The 21,680-nt window shown below is 29.9% G+C and overlaps 3 protein-coding genes across 15 annotated transcripts in view; 1 reads left to right on the top strand and 2 right to left on the bottom strand.

Moving 5' to 3' along the window:
- LOC130891076 (cyclic AMP response element-binding protein B) overlaps nucleotides 1-4,570 on the bottom strand; it is a 28,555-nt gene extending 23,985 nt beyond the window's left edge. For 5 of the 13 annotated variants that reach the window (XM_057795590.1, XM_057795594.1, XM_057795592.1 and 2 more), the window contains exons 1-2: nucleotides 4,451-4,552; nucleotides 2,474-2,637 (exon numbers count right to left, since the gene is read on the bottom strand). The gene's annotated coding sequence lies outside the window, so the exon portion shown is untranslated. Of the gene's footprint in view, nucleotides 1-2,473; nucleotides 2,638-4,450 lie in introns of all 13 variants that reach the window. The other 8 variants (XM_057795595.1, XM_057795593.1, XM_057795602.1 and 5 more) reach the window with 3 other exon arrangements.
- Nucleotides 4,571-8,749: 4,179 nt separating this feature from the next.
- On the bottom strand, nucleotides 8,750-14,825 carry LOC130891072 (protein maelstrom homolog). The gene is made up of 3 exons (XM_057795585.1): nucleotides 14,121-14,825; nucleotides 12,607-12,873; nucleotides 8,750-11,990 (listed from the first exon to the last, which is right to left on the bottom strand). Exons 1-3 carry the CDS (start codon nucleotides 14,323-14,325, stop codon nucleotides 10,975-10,977), a joined length of 1,488 nt encoding a protein of 495 aa, XP_057651568.1. The 5' UTR covers nucleotides 14,326-14,825; the 3' UTR covers nucleotides 8,750-10,974.
- On the top strand, nucleotides 14,800-20,950 carry LOC130891071 (kinesin-like protein subito). Its single transcript, XM_057795584.1, has 8 exons — nucleotides 14,800-15,109; nucleotides 16,619-16,907; nucleotides 17,941-18,166; nucleotides 18,302-18,786; nucleotides 18,847-19,152; nucleotides 19,801-20,104; nucleotides 20,189-20,407; nucleotides 20,468-20,950. The coding sequence occupies exons 1-8, from the start codon at nucleotides 14,963-14,965 to the stop codon at nucleotides 20,643-20,645; spliced, it is 2,154 nt and encodes a 717-aa protein (XP_057651567.1). The 5' UTR covers nucleotides 14,800-14,962; the 3' UTR covers nucleotides 20,646-20,950.
- The last annotated feature ends 730 nt before the right edge of the window (nucleotides 20,951-21,680 follow it).

The following is a 21,680-nucleotide window of genomic DNA, read 5'->3' as shown; positions in this document are numbered from 1 at the left end:
AGCTGTCCGTCGTGTTAAAAGCCTGTATTTTACATTGTTTGATGAACTGTGCAATAATGAAACAAGATCTTTTAATTACTTTAGAATGGATACTTTAGAATGGATACTTTAGAATGTTAGAATGGAATAGTTGAAAAATTGCTTTAATTCGTAGGTGTGTGACGTTTTATTAAGTTCCAGTTTAACGCCTGCTCGGATGCTAGCAGCCTAGTATAATGCGCCGCATTTGAACCAATGCCCCACAACCGAATTGTGCATCCGCGGATGCAAAAAGCGACCGGCTGCTTGCATTTCAGCATCCCAGCTCGCGATGCAGAAACAATTGAAGAAGTTGAGGCGTCGGTTCGTCGAAATCCATCTTTATCCATCCGAAAGCAAATCCAAGCGTTAAACATCAAAAAATCGTCCTTTGAAAACATACTGTTCAGCTACGAAGCAAATTTTCACCTGAATGGTCATGTTAATAAGCAGAATTGTCGGTACTGGGCAGTCGAGAATCCCAGACGAAAGCATGAACGACCCCTGCACAGCCCAAAGGTCGTTGTTTGGGCCGCTATGTCTGCTAAAGGAATTATTGGTCCTTATTTTCATGAAGATCAACGAGGCCGAGCAATCAATGTGAATAGTGACCGTTATATTGCGAAATTTTTTGGTCCCAGAGATGCAGGAGTTTGCAGGTTTCAACTCAAGAACGTGGTTCCAGCAAGATGGGGCCACTTGCCATACCTCGAATGACTCGATGGAAGTTGTGAATGAATTATTCCCTAATAAAGTCATTTCGCGAAGGGGTAACATCAACTGGCCTCCCAGAAGCCTCAACCTTAGCCCTCTTGACTATTTTGTGTGTGGACACCTTAAAAGTAAGGTTTATCAAAATAATCCAACGAACCTAACCCAATAGAAGGAAAACATCAGGTCAGAAATGGCAGCAATATCAAGAGCTTTGTGTCGACGTGTTATCGCCAATCTTCGTTCCCGTTTAGAAGAGTGCCAGCAACGTAACGGTCATCATTTGGATAACATCATCTTTTCCAAATAATTTTCAAATTCATATGTTACCAAAAAACAAAAGTTTTTATTGCTTATAAATATTTTTTGTTTACTTGAACTTACAAAACCCGATACCATTTCTGGACACCTTGTATAATGGTAGCCTTACTGTTCCGTGCGATAGGGAGTGTCACTTATATTAAGTGAGACTAACAACTAATAAGTAAACAACGTAATAAAGATGAAGAATTTCCTAATAGACACGATTTCAAATACAAAATTTTCTGGATTTATACAAAATGATCGATACTACCAAGTAAAAAAATATGAACATAAAATTCTGTTCAAAACGATCACAAATAAAACTGTTAAATTTCACTATAATTATACATGGGTACTATTGGATATCGACTTCAAAGAACTTCAGTTGGGAATTTTCTGTTCCAATTAATATTCATGACTAACAAATAATAGTTATTTTTGTTAGTTAAACGGAACTGTTTACATAGGTATTTATAAAATTTTACTTAAATTTTACGCTCCCTAACCTAACTTTTTCAAACTACCGAGTAAATTCATTTTTAGCATTTTTGCTAAACGATTAAATCGAAGATTTCAATTGAATTATTATATTTCGAATATTCTTCCCTCTAAGTTAATACAAGCAATTGGAAAATGTGTCCAGTTCAACTTAGAAAGGAATTATCGCAAACATCATATCTCAAACTGATTTGGGAATGCCTGGACAAGCTAACGAGCTAGTTAAGAAGAATAGTTAGTCTCAAATGAATGCCAGGCCACACCGGATTGAGGGGAAATGAAATAGCTAATACCTGAACCCTTTTGCGGTATCATCTATACAATAATAGAGAAGACAATAGAAAAAAAGATAGTTAGGGGTAAAACTGGAATAATCTAAACTTGGGAAACTATAAACAAGGAAAATCTATTGAATGCATCAACCTAGGCAATAACAATCTACGAATACTAACACCTGGAAGTGTGAGAAATAGAAGACGAAGATCTCTGTTAGCTAGAGCCATCCCATACAAGGATTTCCAGCGCCACAACAAAAAAGGGGATACATTATATCCTTTGGGTTGCAGTGTACATGTCACCCTGAACTACGTCCATACATAAATATACTTGTAATTTTAACATAATTGACCAAAACAAAATTTTTTAAGAATAAATTTAATTAAAAATCAAATAGATAATAAATTCGATACATAACTGAAACACAAGGTTTACTTTTCACTATATTGATCAAAACTCTAACTTTTATATAGCAATATAAATAAATAAAAAGAAATAGCTTTAAAAACTTGTATTTATATTCAGTTTTCAGAGGACAAGTACATATTCGAAGTAACTAAAAACTGAAATTCAAAAGATTTTTCCCCAGTTTATTATTAGGTTTATGAAAAGTTGATTTAATCTGAAATAGGTAGAAATGTCAAATAATTGACAAATTAAACAGTACCTCTCATCGATTATGTTTTCATTCTTTTGTCTTGTAAACCATTTGCATCTTTCCGAAATTAATTGTGTCACATCTGTGCTCACTTTGGTTGTTGATGACATAAAATAAAACTTCCAGAACCAGTTTTATACTTGTAATTATGTCATTTCCACAATTCTTGATTTCTAGAGTTTATTTAAATATTTCAATTAAAAAAATAACTTTTGTTTTGATGCAGTGTTTTACACATATTTTACTTAATTGCTGCTAAAGCATCATCCATTGAAATAAGTAGCAATATCTAATAGTACAAAGGTTACCAAGCATACCAAAAATTCTACCCTTTAATATTCTGAAAAAAGAAGAGCTAAAATGCCATATGGAGTAAAAGCAATCAATCTAATGAATAACTTCGAAAGAAAAATAATAAGATTATATGGACCAAAGAAGTTGAATGATGTATAATCCTTATTGAAGGATACTGGGACACTTAAAATGAATTAGAAATTATGATAGATTGAAAAAATAATGGGATTGAATCCCTTAGTTAACCAACCAAAAAGCAAATGGGATAGTCAAGTAATAATGGTCTAAACCTTTATGGAAATATGCCAATGATGGAATAATAACCATGAAAAACAAAAAGGTAAAATATGCTAAGAAATACATTTGATAAAACAAAAAACTGATTAGAACATCAACCAACTAACCTTATGATGAGTTTTAGAGATCTTGGGTGATTAGAACGTGGGTTGACTCACCTCATGATGATCCTAAGAGCTCTTGAGTGACTACCCCCACATAGAAATGTGAAACTGATTATGGAAATTGTAAAGTCAATTAGTAATATTTGAACAACATGGTAGTGTGCAAATGGGGGAATAGTAACCAGTATAGAGAAAATCCAAAATGTGCAACCGATAATATTTATGTGACACAATTAGTTTTCCCAATTTTCTCATTGATACATCGAAATCATTGCTGCAAACCATTAATCATAAGACACAATCACTAATTCATCCAAAATTATCAGATAAAGAGGTGGAGGAATTATGTTTTGAGTTACATGGTACAGATAGAACAGAAATATTAATTGTTCATTTTCTTGGATAAAATATTTGATACTATTGACAGCTTAACAATATTAGAAGTACAGTATATAAAACATTGAGTAAATATTTCTAATATTTTGGATTCTCTATTGTATACCCATGACAACCATTTAAAATACTAAGTATTGTTTTGTGTAGCAGTAATTGTGAAATTATGAATATATTTATGTTCGTGAATATAATTAGCGTCTATACTCATTGACGTATATAAATATTTATATAACTTGAATCCTTATACAAATTGTATAATTAGAACAAATAATTTTTTTTTATAAAATCTACCCCTTTAAAAACAAATGTAAGCACCACTGGTAAATTCATTAACTAAAAAAATACAATGACGATAGCATATTTTGTTCATTGTTGATTCATTCTTTTATGGCTAAAACAAAAATAAATTTTAAGATAAGACTTTTGCTTTTTTCCGCTCACATATTGCTAAATGTATTTATATATAGTAGTTTCAATCAATATATAAATGCGGGAATATGAAATGGTGATGTAATTATTTACATAAATAAAGTAAATGCGCAAATACAAATTGAATGTTTTTTTTTCAAATTTGAAAAAGGCACTCTCTTTAAATTTTGAGGTTAAGTACAACACTAATTCCATATAAAACAATTCAAACGCAAATAAATACTTCATTAATCCGTGACAATGACAATTATCACAATTTTCGCGTTATATTCACACACTATAAAAGCTAAATTTAAATCGCAATGAACAATATGACGCCATATTCCATACCTAACCCTGTAAAGATTCAAAACCGTTTCATCTGATCGAAAAATTTGTATTTGAAACTTGTTTTATAAAATATAATAACTTTAAAGGGGTGTCTAGTCCATGTCGGCATGTTATTATTCTTCAGCTGGGTACTTACCAGTTACGTATTCGTCGTCACCAACTTGCTGCAATCGGAGTGGATAAACGGGAGATACGTAGTAGCCACGTCAAAATTTTAGGGCGGTCGTCACTGAACGAGTTCTGAACACAAGTGAACGTCACAGCAATGGCGGATAAAAACTGCTATTACAGCTCTTTTGACAGAGACGTATCGAGGAGAATTAATTTAAAAAAATATTTTGACACTATCAAAATTATACTACTTTGTTGGCATAATACAATCGTATCAACCAACTATTCATCAAATCTATTTCATATCTTTTATCAACTATAAATGAGTTTCTGGAACTGGTAATTTGAGCTTGTGATCAGAATCATCCGTGTATATAATCTTTGATCAGAACAATATCTCAATAGTTCTAGGATATTTGTTGGAATTAAATCGTCATAATTTCTTATTTACTGTCTGATCTTCTGGCAAAAATTTCGTTTTTATTTTAAAGAAACTATCTATTTAATCTTCCTTTCGATTAACTTTCTAGTTTTATAATTTTGGGCCATAATATCTTGTCGACATTTATGTAATGTTAAACTACATTTTATTTTCTCAAATAAATATTTCCAAAGGTAGATCAATTTGAAAAATGAGATATTTTAAATTAAAATTTTTCACGGCCTATTTAGAGCTCGTGAAGAAAGATGTGTTTTTATATGCTTTTCTTGCTGGAACTATCGTTATACTTTTATTTTAGTATGCTTTTCAAAGAAAACGTTTTTAAAATTTCAAAATACATTATTTAGATGATTTTTGTTATTAGACCACGTATATTAGGATACCAATTTTCAAGCTAATTCTCGATCTGACACGACTATTAAAATACTATTCAATATCTGATGAATATAAGACGAGACTATTATTTATAAATGTTGCTGTATTAAACAATTTAGGCCATGCCGGTACTGGTTCCCCTTTCCCCACTGGCAAAGCTCTACACAATTTTTAAGTAATCATTGTTTATAACTGAATTTACATATATATTTCTTCCGATTATAATGTGAATGTCACTAAGTATTTTTTCTTAAATTTTCTGGAAATTATTAATGAAATATACATCTGAAGGTCACAACACAGATTGAAAACTTCAACCATATGGCCTGACGATGATGGCCGTAAACATGCAGTAATATTAGAACGCTTACGTCATGCCAAGGTTTAATGACGTCATCGTGATTCATCATGCTAAAGTCATTCAGCAACTTATAAAGATCTTTTACTGGTGGTTACAAACGTGAAAAAATCAAAAAATAGCTGGAAAAATGCCGTGAATATAATATTGTATTTAAGTATGTGATTCAGCTACTGATCTAGGATAAATGGTTTCTTTTCTCTTATACGATGAAATTGCAGACTTTGCATTATTATACATGCACTTATCCTAAAGTATAGACTCTAAAGTTAGTAGGAATAATAAAGGAATTTTTATATTATACTGATTTAGCTCAATAAATAACTTTTTATAAATATTAACTGAATAATAATTCGCATATTACTAATGCTTTTAAAATAACGATTACAAGTGCTATCTATTATCTACGAAATGAGCTTATGTGTAATTTTCTACAGTTTCTGTTATGGTCAAGTAAAAAGGTGTCACCAGTGTAAAGTTTTTGTTCCTAAATTAGGAATATTAAATTCAATTTCATAGTGTAATTTAATTTATACAACTATTTTTCGTAAATATTCAATTAACAATTTGCATATCGCTTATGCTTTGAAAATAACGCTTAGAGCCGCCATCTATTACCTATAAAATAAACGTATGTGTAAATTTCTACAGTCTTTTTATTTTTTCAACAAACAAATGTCCCCAGAGTAAAATTTTCATTTTTCATGAGAAGTTCTAAGCACAATTTCATGGCAGTAAATCATTTTTAATAAATATTTAATGAAGCGTATGTATTAATCACCAGGCGATTTTTATTGTGTTAAGATTAGTATATAAAGTTTAAGTCATGAGTAATTCAAAGAGACGTTGTTTAAACAATTCAGATCATTGTTTCTGTATATTTGGAGAATATATGTTTAAAGATTGTGAAAAAATTATATCAGAGTTGGTGAAAAACACATATTTTGGGAATCTATGGATAGAAATGAGAACTCTAGGGCTCCCTATTGTGTTTTGTAAATCGTGAGTAGAATATTTAAGATTATGGAAAAGTGGCAAAAGAAGTGCATTCAAATTAGGAATACCGACTATATGGTGAAAACCACGAAAGCATTTTGAAAAATGTTATCTTTGTAGAGTGAACGTAAACGGTTTAAACACAAAAAATCGAGCAGGATCCAAGTACTAGTTATGTTTAATGTCCAGTGCAGCATTCACCTGACTCTTCGGTGCTTAAAAATATATCTGAACGCTTAAAACAAGACATTGAAGGACCAAGCTCATCACAAAATAATGCTGATTGTCTATTTCATCGAGTTTCTTTCGACAATTCCATTGTCATCAATTAACAGTTGACAAAAGAGTTATTAGAATGAATCACCATGTCACATTTTCTTTCAAAGTTCACTTCTATGCATTTAGCAAGTATTTCTTGAACAGAAGTCTAGTACTGATGAATATTTCCCAGCGCATGGTCCTACAGTTTTTTTTAAACTATATGTGTATAATTTTATAGTGTTTGTTTTGAAAATTTAGTAGTGTATTTTCTTTCTTGTCATTTCTCGATTAATTGAAAATGAAAAAATTCATTTATTTTATTTGCTGGTGTGGAATGTTCAGAATCATTTAGAAATGGGTCTCTGGAGGAAAACCATGGATGTTACATAATTGAATAATCCACTCATTCCTGTAAATAACAATTTGCATTTATTTCAGAAGTTCCACAAAAGGGAGAACAGTAAAAATTTTTAAGTATTGAAAAATAATGTTAGGGAAAAAAACTGTAGACCTCCTTTCGTTAACACTCATATTTACCGTACTTTACTCAACTTGAACTATTTGTCTGTGTGTAAGGTACAAATTTTGTAAAATATTTTTAATGATCAGTTTCTATGCCATTAAGACAATGAGAAGATTCGCTGATGAGATGTACCAGGTTAGAGAAGATCAGCCTCCCTTATTTTTGATATTCTCCTTGTCTATTAATTCTTTAGATATTCTGACAACTGCTTTATGGGCTGGCCTGTCTATGATCAGATAAAAAGCTATCACATGTGTAATAATCTTAAATGCTCTAGTTGGACACGTTCTGTAGCTATTAAAACAGTTTCTATTTATTCTCAACTGTAGGACTGGATTAAACATTACTATTAAATGTCTTTGAAGTTATGCTATGTTAAATTGCAATAATTTTAAAATTAAGATTCAAGTTAACAGTATCCACAGCATTATGTTCTCTATTCTATGACTACTAAATTTTCTTTTAAAAATTAAATATCTGGACGAAAATTTGAATTGGAAACATTTAGACAGGATTTTCATTGGATCGAAGTTAGATTATGTTTCTATTGTTTTAACTATGCAATAATGTCGACGGTAGAACTTGTTTGTATTCGAAGAGCTGATTTGTTAAAATAATAAGGACTGTATTTTGTTTATTGACGTATAGTTCTATAGAGAATAAGACCGATTACATATTCTCGTCTTTTACGACTCCCCTGACTAGAGAGACCGCCTCCTACATTTAAGGGTGGGCGATGGAACTCCCACTTGTTATACATTACAAGAATTTTGTATATACCACTCCCTTATATACTCCAATTGAATAAAACAAACGAAATATAATACAAAAAGTAAAATATGTGATAAACAAAATTTCTAACAAGAATGTGGATCAACATGCATAGCTCTCAATGCAAATTGCGATATTATTATTAAATTGGATTGAAATTGCTCAAATTGAAATGTAAATATTGTGTCCTTCGTTTAATTATCATTGGTGGTAGATATAAAACACAATTTTTTTACACCGCGTTTAAAATATCATTGATTGTTTTAATCGCAACTGCACTACCTGGATGAGTGGCCAAAACACAAAATAATTTCCATTTTAAATGTGGTAGATTTTCTTCGACTATCGTACCTACGGTTAAGTTGAGTTGTGGTATTGATGCCTTTTGGGTCTTGTTTGTAACTTATCTAAATATTCCTTGTACCATGTCGTTTTTGTACCCTCTATTCGCCAGTGAGCATAATGTAACTAATATATGTAAATTGTTGAATTGGATGGAAAAGAAATTAATCTTTTCAAAATTTATTCATTTCATAACATAAATTAATCTCTAGTAATAGTTAGGTTATTATAATCCTGGTTCAAAAAAAATAATGGAAAAAATCAAGAAACATTTATTTCCAACAAAAGTATTGAAAAGTACACATAAGAAAATAAAAATAATCATATTAATTGTAAACTTAAAAAATTACTTCAAAACAAACAAACAATATGTTTAAAACATTTTTAAACAAAAGTCTTGTAATTCAACTCGACAAGAAGTTTCCAGATTATTATCAAAATCTATAATTTATATGAGATGTGTGAGAAAAGTAATAAAACACTATGGCAAAACATATGGCAACGTTGTATGTACCAGCCTGTTCTCTTCTACTCTTCAAGATAAAACTCACAGCTCCAGTGCCATCAGAGGAGTTGTATTTTGTTGTACAACCAAGTTTTGGCAAACCTGTGTGACTTTTGAAAATTGGAACAGACTTATGGGAAAAATTGCTTAACAAAAGTTTTGGAAATACAATCTGTTAGGGTACAACTCTCCTATGACCTTGGGATATATGGTAGGGTGCAGCATAGAACATATTGTGTGTTTATTTATGTGTATAATTGCATATGTACAATAGAATTAGTTTAGGTGTAATATGTCGTCGATAGCTAATGGATACTGACGAGCAACCTCAGTAAATAAGGGCGACAATCGGTCGGAGTACATGTATTTTAAGGTCATAAAAGAGTTGTACGTTGTACCCTAAAAGATAGAATTATTCTTAGATTAGGGTAGTTTTGTACCCACTAGACCGATGGGAACAGTGAGCTGAAGATATAATAGCATAGGATCGTGCATTATGAAAAATTGAAACTAAAAAAACGAAAGAAAAAAAATTTGACAAAGAGGCATGAGCACCCTATATAAAAATACATAGACATGCTCAGAATGACTCCAGAAATTATATATTTATTGGTCAAGGTCATAGGAGAGTTGTAACCCAAAAGATAGAATTATCAAAATTTTCTATTAGATGAAACAGGTGCATTGATCTTATTGGAAGGATTGCTAAATAACAACAATCCTTATGACTTTCTGCTTTTATCGAAATTGAAACGTGTCTTAAAACTACTTCATTTTGGAACTCAAAAAAGCTATAACCGTCCGATTTAATGGTATACTAATTGAAGACTACCCGATTTACAGTTACTCAAGAGGACTACCATGAGCATTGTTTAAAAGTAATAGAAACTTGCGTAAATAAAAAATCTTTTCTAACACGTCCTCATATGTATAAAAATTCTATCGTTAAGATAAAAATCTACAATTCTGCTTTAAAAAAATAAAACATAGTACCTCAATTGAACAAATAATTATTTAAAATAGAAATACTGGAAAATAAAACAGTTTTTTAAAATAACTATTGTCAGTACAGTTCTATGATATAAATAAATCAAATAATACAAAAAAAAATTAATAATATCTGATTATTACAAATATTTCCAAATATTAAACTTACATATACAATGAATTATTCTGACAAAATCAAAATATGAAAATAAGGCTTTTAGAATATATACTAAGAGTTGATATTTCTTAAAATTATACCTTCTAAAAAAACTCAATAGTCATAAATTACATATTAAGCTCAAAGAAACATGAGAATGCTTATATGCTCAAAACAGCACTTTTGTAAAGATTTGTCATTGTGGTCCAGAAATATGAAATATGAGAACGAGGTGTTGAGGTTGATGCTCGATCGATCCAGTCTCACCCCGTTTCTCCAAATGCGCTAACGTTTAAGGTACGTTATATATACCAGTTCTTGGAGTCTGCAATCTGAGAGCCCCTTTGAGACTCCTCCATCCTGATTTTTACTGTTTACCCTTTTTCTAACCCAAGATGGCCTTTCACTTTCTCATGATTAAAAGGTGGGTTTTAAAACTATTTCATTTCTATTTGGCAACTGCATTCTGTATTTTGAAGTATCTCAGAATTTTGTTTAAAGATTCTATTTAATACATTTGCAGAACATATCAGACAATGAAGAAACTGTAGTGCAATCCACAGCTTGTGGATAAATATATCTTGAATGGGGAAAATATGATACAGATTTAGTTTTATAATATTTCACAGTACTAATTAAGAAAAACCACTAAACGTCCTTATTATTACCAACAATTAAAATATCATAATGGAGAAATTGTACGAGAAATTATATAATTAAATCATGAGTAATTAATTTATAGCATAATCTTATCAAGACAGTAGTCTAGATCATTGATATACTTTTGAAGTTATCTCTGTTAATCAAAAATATAGAAACAAAAAAAATCCAATTAATTTGTATGTTTACCTTTTCTTAATAATCTACCTCTACCTCCCCCACCAAGTTTAGGAAAATCGTCAATATTATTAGAAAACGATTTAGTACCTCTTCCACGTCCAATAGCAAAATCTAGATTTAAGTCAACTGAACTTGTGTCATCGGACTCTCTAAAAGTGAAATTCGCTGGTTTTCCCTTAGAGCTCATTGCTCCAGCATAACTTCTACCTGAATATTGGTCTGAAGAATCCCCAGAAGAGAAATGTGGTTGTGAGTTCGTGACTACTGTCTTTTTTTTAAGCCCCAAATTGGGGAATTCACTGTCACATGTTAAATTAGACGAATCTGATACAATAGATTGATTATCCCATTCCGATTTACTAGAAAATGATATAACAGTATCAGAATCATCGTCACGGATGGATGTCTTTAATTTTGATGATTTACTAGACCTAGAAACTAAACTAGAAATAGAACTGGACCTTGTACCAGTAAAAGGAGTCAATGCTTGATCTGGTATATGAGCACCAGGAACTAATATAATACGTAGATCACCACAACAGTTATCACAAATTATATATGCATATCTAATTGTTATTGAACGACTACAGTATATGAAATTATCAGTTACTGAATGATATTCACAGCAAATACCAGCCGTGTAGGCATAGACATCTTTTTCTATTTCCCTTGCACTGTAAGTATCAGAAGGATATATCGTTTCATTGGCTACAGTATTCCTTAGAATTCTAAACATGTATTGTAAATTATATATTTTGAACAGAGGTCTATCTTCGCCGAAATCATAACACCAATTATCTAAGATACTCTGTACCATTTTCATCATTTTTTCGTCTACATAAAGAGGAGGATAGCGTTTCGATCCACAAAGCTTGTTTGATAAAAATAATTTCATTTCTGTGAATACTTCTTCTATGTTTAGCTCATCTGCAGACGAAGGCAGAGGCAATTGGTGAGTTTGTTCGGATATCAGTTTAGCTTCGCTTGCGTAACCTAGAGGCATTATACCTAAAAAGCCATATTTTAGATCAATAATTAAAAAAATACAGATTTTATTAGGTGCACATGAATATACAAAAGTTATCCAACTCAGTCATCAATTATCAATTAATACAAAAATTTGAATTTATTTTGTTACATGACAATTTGAAATAACATATAGATCACATTATCATATGTAAAAAATAAAACACTATTATGGAAAACTAAAAATCGAAATATGTAGAAAATTCGATAGATTTAAATGTTTTATAAATTAGTATAACCAGATAAAATTACAAAAACTATGAAATTGTATTTATATACAAAAATATATTCAAACAGTTAACTCTGGAATAATTGAAAAATACTATTAAACGCATGCCTATGAATTTTGGATAACCAAAAATTCGTTCTAATATTGTGACAATAAGATTTTGAAGAAATGTTGAAGCAAAATGATGTTCATATATTTGGACTTGTAATGAGGATCAAAATAGGGAAACAAGTATTTGAAACAGAAATGAGGAATAAAATTATAAAAAGTAACTGTTGAAGAGACTTGGAAAGAAAATCACAACAACATATTTCAATAATTAAAACATTAAAACTCTCTCCGAATTAGGAACAATTAGATCTGATTTACCTGGCTTTATAATTCTATGGAAAACATTTTGAGTTTGTACCCCATCTTCTAAACTGAAGCAAGTAATGGCAATTTCACCTGGTATATAGCGATTTATGTTTGCACAATAGCAAAATGTATTTATATGGATGATAAAAAAAAACTCGTCTTGAATTCTTCCATTATCACTAGCTAAACGCATAGTATCATTTATATAATCTTTCATTTCTTGTGTCTTAAGATGTTCTAAATATTCCTGCCTTTCCAATTCATCTACAGCTTGTCCATCTAAAATAAATATTTTTTTTATTTTTATACCTTCTGACTTAGTTTTTTTGCTTTATAAGAATGCAAATGAGATATATCCCACTATTTCCTATAAAGTAATATTCTTTAAAGCTATAATATGATATTTTCAAATTGTAATTTTTTAAAGTTGACAAACTAGGTAGTAACCTGTTAATAATTTTAATTGTGGCAGCAGACAAAGCAAAATAAGTTGTTTTAAGTTTGGCATTAGGAGGACAACAAATAATATACTGGACCCTTTCCAGTATATTCCAGTATCAAGTAGACTTTTTCTGGATAAAAAAATAATAAAGTTTGAGGAGTGTAATACTCTTTAGAAATCTCCACTTTTTTTAAAAAATACAAGGAGACAATTTCGGATATGTGACCTAAAGTTCTGTGGAAATAAAAAAATACTGACTTGTGTTTCGGCATCTTGCAATTACAATAAAGTTTTTGTAGACAAAACAAAATTATATCAATAAGTTTTATGTATATGATGGGTTATTATTTAACATAAACACAAAATAAAAAAAATTGATAAATCTAGATTTGCCATCTAGCCACAGAATTATTTGTAGACATAAGATCATTTGTGAAGTGTGAGATTTTTCTAAGTGGATTTACTTAAATAAATTATAAGGAATAATTTAATAAGAGTGAAGGATTTGAATTTGACACTATTATGATAATATTGATCTTGTAACCTGAGCCATCCAGCAAATGATTATGCAATTTTCTTTTTTTGTTTTTTATAAATATCTCAACATTTCCTAAACTCAAGGTCGAGATCCATTGTGTTATGGGTGAGATAATTTGAATTTAAACATGAAAAATATACAGAAAATTTATTCCTTTTGGGCAACCTACCTAAATATAAGTTGAGCTACAATTCTATAAATTTGAGAAGTTTTTTTTATTTACTTATGTACCCAATTGTAATTCTGTTTGTAGTTTGTATAATTTTGAAATAATCATCAATACATCAAATTACTATAAGGAAAACCTTTGCCTCTAAACCTAACCTACAGCATTTTTGTTTTACAAAAAAAAATGGTTACCCATACAACTTGTTATAATATATAAAATTAGTTGTTTAGTATTCCAAAACTGAGTTCTTATTAAAAAACTAATAATATTAATAATTAGTTGAAAATAATGGGTAACATAAATAGCTTAATTAGATGTTATCAATTATAGATTGTTGGTTAACAAAACTCAGGTTAATAGTAACTTTAGTTGTTTACCAGAAGTTAACTTAGAGATCTTATTTTGTTTTGCAATTGAAGCTTGTTGCTCATATGGTTTCCTTTGCTCTTTGGATAAGTTTTTCCAATGTGGTCCTGCAGCATCAGCAACTTCTTTCATATTTTTGAAGGATCTTCCATGCCGATCTCTAAATTCCAACATAAAGTAATAAAAAGCATTCTTGCCAGGTTGATTGCGGGGCATTTTGTTTAAATCTATTAGCTATAAATATCAACTAAGAAATTAAAAAATTAAGATATATATGTTTACAAATGCAAAAACCTGCAACAAGTGTTTTTATGAATGTCAAACAGACGAATTAACTACAATAGAAATAAATGACAGTGCAATCGGTATGAGTAAATTTTAAGCAATCATAAATAACCATAATAAATTGAAGTTGCAAAACTGTTATCAAAGTTGACAAAATGTTCAATCTACCATATATTCAATTGACAGTAAAAAGTTAAAGGACAAGACGGAAATAAATATTTTTGTCTATGGTTAACTACTATTTCAAATATTATATGTCATATTGTAATTTAGTTCGATTTGACGAGTGTTGATATTAATTAGATTAATCAAAGCCTTGTTTATATATTATGCTTCGCTATAGCCTAGTTTGTAAATAACACTTATTTAGCGAAAAGTTTTACATAGACAAAATAATTAGACCATGACAGGTGTGCTATCAACACTAATCTAACGAACATAGCTGTCAATTTCAAATATGTACTGTTTGATTTGAACACACTTTAAACGGTAATTTGTAACCAATACACGGTATAAAAAACGAAACTACTTTTTCAAAAATATTAATAATTTATAAGACCCGTTGAAAATGAATATTGATCTTGCCAAATCGTATTTACAAGCTAGGGATCCTAGCATTATATCTTATAATAGAACGAATTTAGGTAATGTAAAAGCAGTTTTAGCCGATCTCATGAGTAGCGCAAGTACAGAATCTGAAGCCGAGGAAAAAATAGTAAGTGAAATTAATTCAATAAACTAATTGTTGGAGTATAAAAAATTATTTATAATGTATATTGAAAGTAATTATATATCATAAAAATTTTGAAGGGGAAAAAAGAGTTAGTAAAATTTAGATATTGAAAAATATTACATTTCTTGAAAATAATCAGATGAAATTTCAGCTAACAATAGATGTCAAAGGAAGAAGCAACATTATGCTACCTTGGTTTGACAAAGTTCTGACATTTTTGCAAAAATTTGTGTTTTTATACAATATAATTCAGCTTATATTTCTCTCTATATGTCTTATCGGCTTTTATTCCTCTATATCAAATAATAATAGATTTAAAACAATGACAAAATTTTATCTGCAGTGAAAGAGTATATTGGTGTAATAGGATCCCAATTAATTTTGATATTTTAATAATCTGTTCATATTCTGTCCGTCCCTGTTGAACTCTCCATGTATAACAAAATATTTTACTATTTCATCAGCCAAGTTATCATTGTGATCTATGCAATAGGTTCAAAATAACTGAGAAAGCTAGTAAATTTTCTGTAGATTCAACTAATTAGAACAATGCTCATATACTTTACAAAAATACAACGTGTGAGGATACCAAAAGTGATAAGTATTTTAAAACTCTTGTTTTCTAATTTGGAAAATGTTATAAATGCGAGCTGCAATAAGCTCTTTTTTATGCCAGGAAATTAAATGTTCATAATATAACAGCTGTGTACAGTATTACAAACCAGGTCTATTGGGCTTTGTGGACAGAAACCATGATTGGCAGAAAGAGTAATGATAATGCAAGTGCAGTAAGGGAGATTTTGGATGTGGTAGCTGAAGAGAATAACTTATCAAACTTGACTACATGGTAAGATGCATGTGTGCCTTAAAACAGAAACTCAATTATGTCATATGCTACAATGGACTTCTTAAAGGTATATGAGAAAATAAACTCACTATGAAGTATTCTGTACCTGGATATTAATGGGTTCAGCTGGTAGATAATGATCATAGTTTAATAGAAAATCAAAATATTACTATCTAATCAGTAATAATAAAAGTATTAACATCAAAAATCTGTTATGAATAATTCACATGGAAGAATCATATTTTAAAGACTGCAACAATTTCAAAGTTGATGAACTACAAATGTATGTCATTTACAAAAGTCCACTACTTTTAAATTTACACATATCTAACATACAGCTCAAAACTTCCCAAACGGCTTTTGAGTCTATGAACCCTGGGAGTCTCCAGAGCAAAGAGAATCGCAGTGCAGAGGGAAAAGAATCAAGTACACCTACAGCTGTTTTTGACGTAAAACCTAAAGTTGACATAAACAAAGAAGAAATAAACGTTTTTAAGAAAGAAATATTTCTTATACAGGATAGGGACTACTTACAACTTACAACATTAGTAAAGTGACAAGGCTCTGATTGCATTTCACCTCCTCAATTTTGTCGCATGAATTTAGAAACACCCTGTATATGTGTTTTCTGTAATTCTTTTTAGGAAGAAAACAAGTTTATCAATGTTTATCTCAGAATAAGAAGGGATATTGATATAAGCAACATTTACAAAATAGACGGTAATAATTTTACCTGTAAAGTTCCTGAAGGTTCATATGCTCTTAGAAATGTGAAGTGTGGTGATACTATGAAGAGGACCTATACATTTACAAATATATTTGGTCCAGAGTATGACCAAAAAACAATTTTTGATTGTATTGTCAAACCCAAATTAGTATCCTTCATCAATGGTAGTAATTCAACTTTATTCACATATGGGGCTTCTGGATCAGGTAAGATTTTTTTCTCTATTTGATAGTAAGGTTAACTCTAAATGATTAAGCCCTATAGTGAGAATTGATATCTTATATATTATAATAATATTGTAATGTTTTTCTTATTTATTTATATGATTTCTATTTGTGGGTGAATTAATAGACACTGTCTCTTACATTTATAAATTATTTAAATACTAATACACATTTGAAATATTTCATTTAAATTAAATGATTTCTATCTGTTAACCACGACTATTTATTATGAACAAACTAACTGCGCTACACAACTCCTTATATTTCTCGAAAAAATTCTCAAAACATCTAGAAAATGAAGAAACAAAACAAATAAATAAATAAATAGACCTTCTTAGAAATTATTCTAAAAGAAACGATGTAAACAAACCGCCTGCTATAATAAAAACTCATATAAAACAAACATCAAACGGATTCTGGGTGTTTCCAACGTACATTAAAGGCGCCATGTATGCGCCGAATTTTAGAATTCCACTACATCTAGGCATGACCGGCTAGGATGGAGACGCGTTCGTAATAATAGTTTACTTTAATAATTTTGAGTGAAGATATAAATTACTATGTTGAAAACATACTAACAAGAATGTTGAGGATACAAAAATGTGAATTGATATAGATTCAATTAAAACTTCAATAGGATCTTTTTGTATTTATGGTTTTGTTAGTATTATCAATAAATGAATAGGAATTTATGTTACAAGTCAAGAAATAATCTATTTTATTTTAATTGATTCAGAAATAGTATATTACACTACTAAGGCAGAAATTTGAGATCAGAAAGTTGAAGATTCGTGCCTTGACAAAGCTGCACCTGAGAGCTCTGAACTGTATGAAGAAAAAGTTTTTGTTGATCTAGTCAAATATTTTTAACTGCTGTTTCACCATTAACGTTCATTATAATTTGTTTTAATATGAATGTTTGCAATTAATTTTTATTTCCTGAAATCAAATTGACTATGTAATGTAAAATGTTACAATAGATTATGAAGTAAATGCTTTTTGTCATTTTTATCAGGGAAAACATATACTATAGTTGGTACACCGGAGGAGCCAGGTTTGATTCCTAGAGCATTAGAATATGTATTTAAATCTTTACCGAAAGTGAGTATAGAACCTGAAATTAAACCTCTCCCTAATGGTACCACACAGAATATTACTAAAGATATGATGGTAGAAAATGAAAAGTATAAAAATTGGATTGTTAACGCCATTGATCAAACATCTCATGTTAACACGTATATGTAAGTAGGAATTCGTTCTGGTGGTTGTTTATTTTTGTGTACATTAGTGAATGAGGGGTATAATTTGAAATTTTATTAGTGAAGTGTTAGATACTTGTCGGTTGTAACTGCATATTTTGTTATTTATATTTACAGGCAGATGCAAAACAGATTAAGTACAGAGCCAATAGCTGAAGTGACAGTTGATACAGATGTATCAGTTAGTGCTTGGATTAGTTTTGCAGAGATCTATAATGAAATTGTTTATGATTTATTGAGCATACCCAATTCCAAAAATAAAATTCGTCAAAGATTAGCCTTGGGAAAATCCAAAGATGAAAGGACGTATATAAAAAAATTGACTTATTTACATGTAACTGAAGGTTTAGAAGCATATCAAATTTTACAATATGGTTTGTACAACCTTAACTATGCATCTACTGCAGTTAATTCACATTCTAGTAGATCACACTGTATATTCACAATACGTTTGGTACAATCATCTAAAAGTAGTAGTGACGTATATATTAGCGATTTTAACTTTTGTGATTTGGCTGGTGCAGAGAGGCTAAAAAAGACTATGAATTTCGGAGATCGCTTAAAAGAATCTAACAATATAAATACATCATTACTCGTTTTAGGTAAGTTGGGTAATAAATGAAATTAGTAGTTTTTAAATAATATTTCAAAATTAAAATTAGGTAGATGTATGGATAGTATCAAGAAATGTCAGCAAGCAAAAGATAAACGACTAATTCCCTTTAGAGAGTCAAAGTTAACACAAATTTTCCAAAAGGCTTTGATGGGTTACGAAAATGTAGAAATGATCGTGAATGTTAATCTCTCTAGAGATATGTTCGATGAAACCATTCACGTATTAAATTTTTCGGCTCTTGCAAGTACAATTATTGTTGAAGAGAAATTGTCCAAACCAATTAAAAGAGAAAACAGGTTTTCGTTGATGATGCAAAAAGAAGAAACACCAACAGAAAATAAAGTAACCATTAGTAAGTATAAACACAACATATTAATTTTGTTATTATTTTTTACATCCATTATACTTTCATATAAACGTAGTATACAGGGAGGAAAGAGTAGATAAGAGATTTTTACCATACTAAACTACATTTTGTAACAATAATGATGTGAATGTGAAATCAAACATCTCATGAGAAATACTGATATTGCTTAAACAGCATCTTGACTTGTTGAAATACATAACACAAAATGGTTCCGTTGATGATATTTGTTACAAAACAATAAATATTAAGATAGAAGTTATTTCAAGATCACGATAGTTTACAGAGACGATAGTTTACAGAGACGTAGGAATGGGAGCTTACATAGATTAGCAATGGAAAAATTACATAAAGAACACAGGAAATTGAAAAAATATAATTGAATTATTATAGTACATTATACTAAACAAACTGCTTCACAGAAACTATACTAGCACTAACAATTACACTGCATTTCACGCATTTGAATAGCCAAGTTATCATTTTCAGAAACCTATTGTCAACTGATTTGGTATTGTAATGGTAACGGTGAATGTTTAATATGATTGGTTTCAGAAATTTCAACTTAATACATTCTACTGCCATTTTTCTTAGTTTGTTTATATAGAGATAATAACAAATTTGTATGCTTTTTAGGTGAACATCGAAATTATGGATATCTTAAAAAGAAATTGATTGAGTCACAAAATGAAATTACCAAACTAAAAAGGGAAATTAATCGTTTAAATTTAGTGATTAAACAGAATCTGATTGATCCAAATGAGGAAATTGAAAGATTACACAAAGCAATAGAGACTATTATCGATGAAAGAGACAACATTATGGTAACATGTGAAAAGAGAATAATAGAAGAAAGGGAGTCTCTAAATGCAATATATAAAGAGTATATGGAGAGGTATGCCAAAATATACAAAGAAAATGAAGAACATGTAATAAGAAGGTAATAAAAAATGAAATAAATGATTTAGTTTTTGTTATTTTACTATTAAATTTAATATACTCAACTTTTTGTGACAATTTTTAGGTTACGAGAAGAATATGAAGAGAAAATTGCAGAAATGCAAACAATAACTATTTCGAGTGATGACGAGGAATCAACCGAAACATCTCATAATAGATTGAAAAGAGAATTAGAACAATCGGAAAATTTAAGAAAACTACAAAAAGAAAAGTTAGAATATACAGAAAGTTTGTTAGAAGATGCCAAAGAAGAGTATCGGTCTTCACAATTAGAAATAAAACGGTAGTTTTTATAATATACTTAGATTACAAAAGTTTTGGAATCAAGTGTTATTTGTTTCAGTGTCTCGCAAGAAAATAATCAATTAAAATCGGAAGTCGTCAAATTAAAAGAAGAAATTGAATCATTGAAGTTACAACTAATGCACCAATCAATGAATTTCCTCGATGATGAATCAAGTGGCCCAGAAGATAGTGAATCTCAGGAATCTGTACAGCATAAAGTGGAATCTAGTTACTAGCAGTCTTAGATTTTGATGTTTTAATCGGACAATCGGAGTCAGGAAGGACAAAAAAATACAACAGTTAAAATAAGAAATGTCAAAGTCAAACTCTTACATATCTAAAAATTGAACAAGAGATTTACAATGGTAAAATTATAAATCGTTTTCTACAGATTATGTCTGAAGTATATTTACATGATAAGTTGTACAGTTTTAATTTATTTTTGTAGATTTGAATAAAAATTTTGTAAGTTTTACAACTTTATACTACTATCACTGCTTCAAGATTACAATCCGTTCCTAAATAAATTGTATTGGTTTGTTCCTTGAGTTTTATTGTTGTATTTAAGTTTAATATTATTTCCGTATTATTTAGGACAATATAAAAATTTAGTTATACAAAAATATTTCTTCAAATAATCATACACAGTTTACAGTGTTCCTGTGCATTCTGGAAAAACTGGAATTTGACCCTCTGTCCTCGATTTAAAACATTTGTCCAGGGACTTCGATTCCTCCATTTAAATGGAGGTTCTTTCTACGGTAAACTGTTTTCAAATTTTCTCAAAAAATTGAGTAAAGACAAAAAAAATTATTCAAATAATCATGTATGTATGGATTTGGGGTCTCATATACACTGCGACCCAAAGGATCTATTGTGTCCTTTCCTGCTGTCATAGTGGAGAACCCAGCTGATCCATCATTCCCACCCCTTTTAAAAAATTTAGAATGTGAGATGGCTTCAATTTCCAGAGATCTTCGATTTCGATTCAATAATCATACACAGTTTGTTCTATTATGTATTAACAGTGTTCCTATGCGTCTTGGAAAACCTGGAAGTTGAAAGACGTCCTGGAATTTCGATTCCTCCATTTAAATGTAGGGATTTACAATTTTATAACCTTAAAATGTTTTCATATTTTATTGAAATTTAATTTAATCACAAAAAACTAGTGCAAAGACGCATGTGCAAGCATTGTTCGTGAAGTATTTATTCTCAGTTAAAATGACATACAACAATTGACCTAAATATTCAAATTGTTATCAGTTTTC

The sequence above is a fragment of the Diorhabda carinulata genome, chromosome 3 (genome assembly GCF_026250575.1).
Source record: "Diorhabda carinulata isolate Delta chromosome 3, icDioCari1.1, whole genome shotgun sequence".
Lineage (NCBI taxonomy): Eukaryota > Metazoa > Arthropoda > Insecta > Coleoptera > Chrysomelidae > Diorhabda > Diorhabda carinulata.
The sequence above is the reverse complement of the archived record's forward strand: the minus strand, read 5'-3'. Positions and strand labels throughout refer to the sequence as shown.